At 41.3% G+C, this 11,486-nt stretch overlaps 1 protein-coding gene across 1 annotated transcript in view; it reads right to left on the minus strand.

Moving 5' to 3' along the window:
• PAH (phenylalanine hydroxylase) overlaps positions 1-7,894 on the minus strand; it is a 119,568-nt gene extending 111,674 nt beyond the window's left edge. The window contains exons 1-2 of the mRNA XM_075342400.1: positions 7,853-7,894; positions 1,138-1,242 (exon numbers count right to left, since the gene is read on the minus strand). Of these exons, the coding sequence (XP_075198515.1) occupies positions 1,138-1,242; positions 7,853-7,894 (147 nt within the window). The remainder of the gene's footprint in view (positions 1-1,137; positions 1,243-7,852) is intronic.
• Between the last annotated feature and the right edge of the window lie 3,592 nt (positions 7,895-11,486).

Raw genomic sequence — 11,486 nt, forward strand, 5'->3', positions numbered from 1 at the left:
CACGGGGCAGAGGAGAGAGCACGGAAGAAGAAGAGAGAGCACGGGGAGAAGAGAGAGCACGGGGGAGAAGAGAGATCACAGGAGGAGAAGAGAGAGCTTTTCTGGGAAGAAGAGAGTGAATGGGGAGAAGGGAGAGCATGGGTAGAAGAGAGAGCATTGGGGATAAGAGAGAGCATGGGAGAGAGGAGAGAGCATGGAGGGAGAAGAGAGAGCATGGGGGGAGAGTGAGCACAGGGGGAGAAGAGAGAGCACGGGGAGACGAGAGCGCATTGGGAAGAAGAGAGAGCATGGGGAGAAGAGAGAGCATGGGGAGAAGAGAGAGCATGAGAGGAAAGATAGAGCATGGGGGAGAAGAGAGAGCACAGAGGGAAGAGGAGAGAGCACAGGGAGAGAAAAGAGAGCACAGGGGGAAAAGAGAGCATTAGGGGAGAAAAGAGAGCAAGAGGGGAGAATAGAAAGCATGGGGCAAAAGAGAGAGTACGGAGGGGAGAAGAGAGAGCATGGGGGAGAAGAAAGCGCACAATGGGAAGAGAGTGCAAGAGGGAGGATTACATTTACAAGGATTGTATTATATATATACAGCCCGCAACCTCTATATTAAAATCATGAATCATTGCATGTGTTAAAGGGGCCATCTGAGACTCTTTCGCCATGAAAACCTGAAACTGGCCCTGTAAAGGCTAATGCTTCATATTACACTAATATCACATTCACCAACATTCGTAATAAAACATCTTCCTACATAACACAAACATTTGATTGTAAAATAGAGGTGAGAAAAAAACGCCTCCATAGCGTTATGCCAATTGATAGATGCCACATTACAAAGTGATATTCGGTGCTAATAAGAAAAATGAGGCTAATGTTAAGATCCAAATTTGCACAACCACCAAAATAAATTACAAGTTTTGTGATTCTTTATTCCAAGATAATATTGACTGAAAAGGTGAGACGAATTATAAAAAAAAATTGTGTGAAGTATTTTCGGACATTTACCATTCAAGCATTCATAGTTTGGGGATGTAATAATCATCTTCAATTCTCTTGCATTAAAGGCAGAAAATAAATCTATTTGTCAACCTGTAGCTGGTCTAATGAAAACAACATGGAGAAGATGAAGAGCATATGTGTCCATACCTCAAAGATGCGCAGGACCTTGGCCAGTGCTCCAATTTCTTCTTTAAGGGTAAAGATCAAAGAGATCCTGTTGTCTTTAGTGTTTTCTTCAATGTAATTAGACTCCTGTGTAAAGAGAATATTTTTTTAACTACTGGGGAACCGTGTATAAGAAGAAACTATTAATATTTATTGCCATAGGCATTTAGAACTTAACATGGTTCACATAGGCAAGTTAAAATGACACATGATCACTGAAGTATTCTTCTACAAAGCTATTAAGACATAGGGCCCAATTAATCAAGACCGCTGTTGTTCACGCTGGTCATGATGAGCAGATGTGCTGGAGTCAGACGCTCCTGATTCATGAAGAACTCTAAGAGAATACATCAAGCTAATAAATTAAATTAATAAAATTAACAGAAAAAAAGATAAACTATAGGTGAGCTTGAAGATGATATACATAACATACAATGTCTGGCGTCTGGCTATTGTGCCATATTAGTTCATGTGAGTTGCATCTGTAAACAACACCATATACAATATTTAACTAGTTTGTACTAAAATTTACTTTAAAGAAGCACTCCCATTAAAGTTTTCATCCTCTTAATATATTTCAATCATCCTATTATATAGCACTGTACATTTACAATTGCTCATGTTGCCCTTCTACCCAGTTAATTTTTCTCTTTCTCATTAGGTCTATCACATCATGTGATTAAAAACAGACTAGCTGAATCTTTCTAAGCTCTATTTAGAAACAGAAAGTCTCTTTTAACTGCATGAGTCATCTTTAGAATTACAAATAGATGTCACTGAAACACTTTGTAGTTCTAATGATGACTCATGGAGGAAAAAAGTCTTCTGGTTTCTATATAGAGCTTATAATGATTCACCTAGTCTTTTTTTCGTCACACGATGTCATAGACCTAACGGAAAAGAGAGGAATTAACTGGGTAGAAGGGCAAATTAAACAATTGTAAGTACACAGTGCTATATAATATGCTGACTACAATATATTAGGATAACAATTTTGATGGGAGTGCTTCTTTATGACTGGATTCACATGTGGCAGCTGTTAGATGATAGTATGACATTATGTGATCCACCTGTACTTGCTGAAAAACCACAGCTTTGCACATGGTATATTATGCCTGTAGTAGTAGTAGCTGCCATGTGCAACATGAGCCTAAGGACTGCCGAACATATTGCGCCAGAGTCATGGTAAATACATGTGATCTATCAATAATTCCCTTACTTTACATATACAATTTGTAACCACAGAAAGCACAGTTGAACCATAGTAATTTGTGATGCACTGTGCAGTTAGCCACGCTTTACATGGGTACCCTTGTACCTTTGTGCTACTCACAGATAAGACAAAGAAGCTAGGAACGTTTGACTTGGAATCCATTTTTAATTAAATCCATATTTTCCTTCACTAACCACAACTCTACTCTCACTAGTAGAAAATTGTTTTTGTTAACTTAAACCATCTTGTACAGTCTCAGGCAATGAGGCAATTATACAAATTGTCCCAACTGCACAATATAAAATGTGTACTGTGCACTAAATCCAGAAAAAATGGATTGGTCGTCTCTGCATGAGAAAAACAAAAGTAGGAATAAAAGTATTAATAATCCTGCAGACACAGAATATTTTACCTCTAAAATCTTTAGTTATGTTCCTAATAATGCGTTATTGTGCCTTAGGCTGGAATCCCATTTATGCGTGTAAAATCGGTCCGAGTAGCAGGAAAAAAAGTCGACCGATTTTAGTTCACTAGTCATCAGTGTGCTGTCAGTGTGCAATCAGTTTTTACCCTCAGCAGCTGCTACTCATCTAATGTTATGTACAGAAGCATTTACATTGTTCTCTGCTACATGTGTGAAATCTATTGTGAAAAACGGATGTCACTAGGATGGTCCGTATTCACCCATAGACTTGCATTGGAGAGACTCATGCGAGAAACTCTCCAAAACGCAGCATGCTGCAATTTTTTTCTCAGTCCAATTTGGACTGAGAAAAAAATAGCAGATGGGGGCTGCCTCATTGATTAACATTGGTCCGAGTGCAATGCGAGAATTTCTCTCATTGCACTACTGCGAGAAAATCGCAAGTGAGAAGCCGGCCTTATGAGAAAACTGAAAGAGAAGAATAAGAACCGTACACATCTACTGGTTTAAGGGGAAAATGTTTCTCCTTGCGGAGACTAACAAACAATCTGGCTGCCAGTGAGGAGTCTGATTTGTCGTAAAAAACGCATTGGGAAAAATGCGTCAAAAAAGATGTAGTGTGTGAACATACCCTTATAACTGCAATGCTCCTCTGAACATCTGGTTTGAAACACATAGGCTAGTTCTGCTCTTCCAGGATTCCCTGATATTCATGTGAGTATTTTTTATTTTCTTTTTATAAACTAATAAACATTTGGGCCACAATTCATCATTTGCGTTTTTCCTTTTTTATCTTATGGTATTGGTTGCCAATTTCATCAAAGTATCGAGAGTGCTTCATGAAAGTCAAATATTGTCTTATCCTGTTTGTGACTTTTGGCTTCAAATATCATAATTTGGTGCAAAAAATATGCAAAAAAAAAAAATCAACAAAATATTGCGTCAATCTTTGCAACTTTTTTTAATCAGATTTAAAAATGGAGCCAATCTAGACAAAAAACAGCAGCAAAGGCGATGATGAATCGTGACATTATTTTTTTTATCTTAATCCTTTCAAAGCCCAAGTGGTGGACAATCATCTATTTTTTTCTGACTATGTGCTTAGCCCTCTCCAACCAGGATTGTTTGTCCTTGCATACCTCATGGATGGATCTACATATGCTTTGAGCTGAAAATATTTTTTATATATTTTGTGAAGAGAAGAGTCTACACAAAGTTTAGGAACACAATACTGCCATAATCTAATCTAGACCATCTTTGCAATCATTTACCCAATAATTGGCCATTAGACTACCAGGCTCCTATTGTTGGTCCAAATTCTGACAAGATAATGGTTTCCAATAGAAATGAGCCACATTTTTTTTAGAATATGTCACATGCTACAACAGATAATTCTAATAAGTTGATCCATAAAAGACTTAACAGAACGTATAAAAGAAAAATGATGGAGCTATGCACCCAATAATAACAGCATACTTTAGGATATTTTGCACATGTTCTCAAGACACCAATAGGGCTTCACAAATGTTTTCTCTAATTTTCCCTTAGCACACTAGGCTAGCACTGTGTATGATGAGTGACCTACAACAATATTAGTTGGCCACCCGAGGAAGCCCTACGCAAAACGTGCGTTGAGGCCCATGGTTGTCATCCTCTCTCCCTCCCCACTCGATCAGGACCAAAATGGGTGAATGACTTTGCACTCCTGTGTGTGCATTCTTTACCTGAGATCTACTTCCTTGATTTATACCTGGTACTCTATAGCCAATGTTTGTGTATAGTGTTACTTTTAGGTTGGCTGTTGGTTACATGGCATGGGTCTGGTGATCAGATGGTGCAGCCAATTTATACCATAGGGTCACCTACACAGTGTATGTGCTGTAGTTTGATATATAGAATAGGGTTATAATAATTGCTGTATTCTACATATTATGTCACTTTTACCCTTGCCTTACTATATGGTGGATGGGAGAGAGTTATGAGGCACTTAGGGGCACTTTGCACACTACGACATCGCAAGCCGATGCTTGCGATGCCGAGCGCGATAGTCCCCGCCCCCGTCGCAGCTGCGATATCATGGTAATAGCTGGCATAGAGAACATTATCACTACGCCAGCTTCACATGCACTCACCTGCCCTGCGACCCGCCTCCTTATTAAGGGAGCGGGTCGTGCGGCGTCATAGCGACGTCACACAGCAGGCGGCCAATAGAAGCGGAGGGGCGGAGATGAGCGGGACGTAAACATCCCACCCACCTCCTTCTTCCGCATAGCTGGCGTGAGCCGCAGGACGCAGGTAGGAGATGTTCCTCGCTCCTGCGTCTTCACACACAGCGATGTGTGCTGCCGCAGGAACGAGGAACAACATCGTAACATTGGTCATTTCCAAATTATGGAAATGACCGACGCTACACCGATGATACGATTACGATGATTTTCCGCTCGTTAATCGTATCAAAAAGGCTTTACACACTACGATATCGCCTGCGACGCCGGATGTGCGTCACTTTCAATTTGACCCCACCGACACCGCACCTGCGATATCGTAGTGTGCAAAGTGCCCCTTACTGTCTAACCTTGCACTTTAGCTCCTCTGTTTTTATCTTGTATTGTCTTCTACGTAGTTTTTCTGAATAATAAACTTTTGAAAATATTTGTGATTATGTTAATTTCTTACCCTGTTGCTCCATAGTTTTCTATAGGATATATTGCTTCTGGAGTTGGTCAGATTCTATAGTTGGATATACGGTATCTCATTTTTTCTGAGTCTGATCAACAATATTAGGCAATAAAAAAAACTTTAAGGGAGTCTATCACCAGGTTTCTGCCATCTAATTTGTGAGCAGCATAGTGTAGAGACAGAGAACATGTTCTAATGATGTGTCACTTACCTGGCCGACTGCTGTAGCTTTTGTTTTATCAACAAGAGATTATCACTTGAGGAATAGTAAACCTGCTGCTATGTAATCCTCCATATTCATAAGCTCTGTTAGTTTTCTGCCTATGCACAACATACACAGAAATCTACTGATCACTGGTGTAGGTGGGTTTGTACAAAGCTCAGAATTCAGAGAACTGGTAGAACTACAGCAGATAAAACAGTGATTTTATCAAACCTACAGCAAACAGCTCAATAAGTGATATTATACTGCTCTCAGATAGGGTAGCAGAAACTTGGTGAAGAATTCCCTTTAATTTAGATTATAGCTAACATACTGATAAAGCAAACAAATCAAAAGTTCACATATGTAACAGGTCAATGTATACTATTGATTTTCCTACTAGGTTTGGTTTCAAGACTCTAAAAACAAAGTTCATGAGATGAGTGCATTTGTCAGTTTGATTCATAAATATGGTGATCCTTAATTTACTGATGGGCATGGATTGTTGCAATTCCAACGCACTTTATACAATATGAGTATTCTGAGTAGTTTAGGTGAGTATTAATCTATTCTTATCTCCTTTGGCAGACATGGCATACAAAATTATGAAAAGGAAACACAATGAAGAATCATTATTATAAGACGGCACAAAGAAGGGTCACTATTATAGGGAGACAAAATGAGAGGTCATTATTATAGGGTAGCACAGTGAGGCTAGCCATTATTATAAGGAGACACAATGGGGTGAGGGCTTTTTCGGGCTTATTAAATTGGTGAACAAGGCAATTTGTTTGTGTTTTTTATTTCTAATAAAGGATTTTTTCGGGTGTGTGTGTTTATTTACTGTAATTTACAGATTAATCATAGAAGGTATCTCGGGGAGACGCCTGACATGATTAATCTAGGACTTATTGGCAGCTATGGGCTGCAAATAACTCCTTATTACCCCGATTTGCCAACGCACCAGGGCAAATCGGGAAGAGCCGGGTACAGTCCCAGAACTGTCGCATCTAATGTATGCGGCAATTCTGGGCGGCTGCTGACTGATATTGTTAGGCTGGGGGGCTCCCCATAACGTGGGGCTCCCCATACTGAGAATACCAGCCTTCAGCCGTATGGCTTTATCTGGCTGGTATTAAAATGGGGGGGGGCCACACGACGTTTTTTTAAATTATTTATTTATTTATTTTACTGCACAGTGTAGACACGCCCACCGGCTGCTGTGATTGGGTGCAGTGAGACAGCTGTCACTCAGCGTGGGGGGCGTGTCTGACTGCAACCAATCATAGGCGCCGGTGGGTGGGGAAAGCAGGGAATACGAGATTGATTAATGAGCGGCCGGCATATTCAAAGTAATTGTTGGCGCGTATTCTCTGCACAGCTGTTCCTCGTCGCGCTGGTGATCGGGGAGCGGTAAGTATGAGAGAGGGTTGCTAACTTCAGTCACTCGGGGGATTAGCGGTCACTGGTGAATCCTTCACAGGTGACCGCTAATCAGTACGCGGTACACAAACAGAGCCGCGGCATGACAATGAAGTTCCCCCGAGTTCATTCTCATCGCGCAACTCTGTCTGCTGTCAGCCGACGTGTATCAAGACATTGAGCAACAAACATACGGACATTCCACATACACATACACGGGTATTTTACACACAAACACGGACATTTTACACGTACACACGGCTCGCATATGCCATCACACGGATGCCATACGTACCGGAGAAATGCCCCAAAAAAACGGAACACAGACCCGAAAAACGGACCGTGTCCCACGGACGTTTTTTTTTGCGGAAGTGTGTTTTAGGCCTCAAAAAGGTAAGAAGTATATCCGTAAAGAATGATGGGTAATTAATGTATTGCTATTTTCTTTTTTTGATTGTGCAGTAGAAACAGGTACATTACACTCAGAATCAAAATAGTAATGAACGTGCACCCACCACTTTTAGAATGGAGTATATAACACACCCAATGTACTGACTGCTACAATGAAAGAATGCATTCTAACTATCATGTATAACTTTTTTGCATTTCATTTTAGTTAAAATAAAGAAAAAATATAAATACTATTAAACAGTTTCTGAATTAATAAATATTTGCAATATTTTTCCAATAAAGATACAGTGCTATATATAAATAAAACCCCAGTAGATCACTAGGTTTCCTAGTTGCGCCAACTTACATATGCATGTGCCCCATTCATTTTGGCGGTATCTGCGTTCATTCTTGTTTGAGGATTGATTCGCTCAGGAGCTCAGAAGTCAACTAAGTCACCTGTGTGAAGACTGAGATGTCAAAGCCAAGAGAGGAGTATATAAAGCCCTCCTCCTCTCCCAATATCTCACTTATTTAAACACTCCTCATCTATGTCACCAAAACCACTGCTTTTCCATCATGTGAGTGGCTGGATCCAGCCATCGCCTCCTTAGCTATTTGCTTTCAGGAAAATATACACGTGGTTCTCATCAAAAAACAAATAGCAAACACTGTAGCCTGGTTTTCATCCAAAACATGTGCGGTGCATCAAAGTGGCAACAATCCCTGGTGTTTACTGTCTGCATTAGGCAACTCTCATTTACAATTGTTCATGGATTTTGAGAATGATCCACGCTATTACATGGTGGTTAGAGCATTGCTGTCTTCTTCCTTTCCTTGTATTCGTATTTCACTGTCTTTTTGGCCATCTGACAATCTGTATGACTTAAGGGTGCTTTACACACTGCGACATCGCCAGCGATAGCTAGCAATGTCGTGCACGATAGCACCCGCCCCCGTCATGCGACATTTGGTGATCGCTGCCGTAGCGAACATTATCGCTACGGCAGCGTCATACGCACATACCTTTTCAGCGACGTCGCTGTGACCGCCGAACAATCCCTCCTTCAAGGGGGAGGTGCGTTCGGCGTCATAGCGAGGTCACTGTGGCGTCACTAAGCGTCCGTCCAATAGCAGAGGAGGGGAGGAGATGAGCGGTCGGAACATACCGCCCATCTCCTTCCTTCCTCATTACCGGTGGAGGCAGGTAAGTAGATGTTCATCGTTCCTGCGGTGTCACACATAGCGATGTGTGGTGCCGCAGGAACGACGAACAACCGCGCTACGTACGAGACAACGATTTTTGGTAAATGAACGACGTGTCACAGACCAACGATTTTTAACTCATTTGCGATCGTTTAAGGTCGCTTCTGCCTGTCACATGCTGCGATGTCGCTAACGACGCCGGATGTGCGTCGCAAACACCGTGACCCCGACGATATATCATTAGCGATGTCGCAGCGTGTAAAGCACCCTTTACATTATATCATGTTCTCTTAGTATACAAGATATGAACAGCTAAATTCAACATGGCACAATACAGGAATACATAAAAATTATAAGATCAGTGCATTTTAATAATAACCAACATGAAATACATACACTACTGATTTTAAACAATTACTAACACAATGACTAAAAATGAAAATAGTCCAGTATACCTTTACAGACACATATACAAACGTGAAGCTACTCCTAATGATCTTTTCCATTTTCCAATGAGGAATATTGTATACCAAGGATAGCAGTGGAATACAGATAGGTATATAAAGGAATAAACTGTCATCTGTGTACCTGATTAAACAACACTGTATCTGGCTATTATATAAATTATAGCCTGCATTTTCTCCAGTTTACGGCATTGAAAGCTCTATCTCTAATTTACAATCCACTCTGAGCTGGTGGATGAAGACTAGCACATATTGATGGATTACTGCTCTTCATTCTTTAGGGAGCTATACAAGGAAAAACAGCAATGGAGGAAATTATGCATCAGTCTGGACCAGCTGTAGTGAGAGAGCTCAGCATGATCTTTCTGTGTCTTCCTCTGTCTCTTTTCTCATTATGATCCTCACTTCTCTATTTCTTTATATAGAATATGAAAGATTGTGTAAAGGTGGCTTTACACGACATCGCTCAAGCAATCTCGTTGGGGTCACGGAATTTGTGACGCACATCCGGCCGCTGTAGCGATGCCGTTGCATGTGACACGATGAGCGATGTTGCATCGTCGCAAAAACGTTCAAAATCGCTCATCGGTGACATGGGGGTCCATTCTCTAATATCGTTGCTGCAGCAGTAACGAAGTTGTTCCTCGTTCCTGCGGCAGCACACATCGCTCCGTGTGACACCGCAGGAACGAGGAACCTCTCCTTTCCTGCCTCCCGCCCGTAATGCGGAAGGAAGGAGGTGGGCGGGATGTTACGTCCCGCTCATCTCCGCCCCTCCGCTTCTATTGGGCGGCGGTTCAGTGACACTGCTGTGACATCGCTGTGACGCTGAACGAACCGCCCCCTTAGAAAGGAGGCGGTTCGCTGGTCACAGCGACATCGCTATGCAGGTAAGAAGTGTGACGTGTCTGGGCGATGTTGTGCGGCACGGGCAGCGATTTGCCCATGTCGCACAACCGATGGGGGCGGGTATCCATGCTAGCGATATCGGTCACGATATCGCAGCGTGTAAAGCGGTCTTTATACACTTCACTGTGCTGACAGTTCATCTTGCCTTGATCAAGACAGAGTTGAGCTGTTTTTTTTTTTTCAGGTTGAATGAAAGGAGAAAGAAAAAGTGTTTTATAAGTGGAGAATGAAGACAAACGCCTTCATAAGATATAGTAGAATGTTTTGTAAATATTGCTAAGTTTCTTATAATTGCCAATGTATTATTGATGTATGCAAAGTTCGTTGAAAGTACAGTTACGTTCTAAAGGAGTTCTCTGAAAATTGTTATAAAATGAACAAATAACATAAATAATACACATTTAATTATTATTTTAAAAAAATTCTAAAAAACCTTGATTTAGGAAAAAATCTATGATTTATCTAGTATATTCTGACAGGATTTTAAAGAATTCAATTGCCATAGACCAGATTTTAGAGGACACAATAGAACAGCTTCATAAAGACATACAGTGACAACTGAAAGAGTAATAATATTTTTAACTTTTGACTTTTAGTTTCTATATCTCACTATCCATCCATCTTTGAGCATGAAACTACCTTTATTTTATACACAATCATCTTGGCTATCTCATACATAAATTTGACTTGTAACTATTTAGTATATGATTAGTGTGGAGACACGGGGCTCAGTGGGTGCTCTCGTCCACTAAAACCCGCCGCCTTTAGAAAGACAGCGTGGCTCAGGGCTCATCCCAACTGAACGCCTCCTTAACCGTGGGCGTAACACTACTCAGACAACACAGGGTGAGGGAACCACAATAATTAGACTTTATTGGATCCCCAAACAATTAATGGCACATAACCAGCAAAACACACAAATGTAAAAGGCAACAGAGTCTCACCCTTCCGCTGGCTCACCAGGGATTTAGAATGTCCATGCCTCACAGGTTCCAAGCTGTCTGAGGTCTGCAAAGTCTGTAACAGGTGACTGAACTGTCCCAACCTGAGTGTCCTCCTTAGGTAGTCCTGGTTTGATGTTAAAATCCTGGCAGCCGGAGTCGAAATCCCTAGGCTGTGGATATGGTCTCCAACCGGGACCGGAGTCCCTAGATTGAAGCCATAAGATATCCTGATCCTCTAGTCAGCTCCAAAGAGCTTAGACTGGATCCATCAGCATCCATCAACCTTCATCCACCCTGGTGGCTTAAAGAAGTCCCTTTTATAGCCATAACCTTCCCTTAGGATACACTGCGTCCTCATCGATTGGTTGGACAAGATTGCTTCTCCCATTGGATGAATTTCAAGCTGCATGGATAATGTTCATTTAAATGATGTGCATAGAAAGACTCAGTATATCTACATGGAGTCAGCAAGTCACTG

Source organism: Anomaloglossus baeobatrachus, chromosome 4, assembly GCF_048569485.1.
Source record: "Anomaloglossus baeobatrachus isolate aAnoBae1 chromosome 4, aAnoBae1.hap1, whole genome shotgun sequence".
Taxonomy (NCBI): domain Eukaryota; kingdom Metazoa; phylum Chordata; class Amphibia; order Anura; family Aromobatidae; genus Anomaloglossus; species Anomaloglossus baeobatrachus.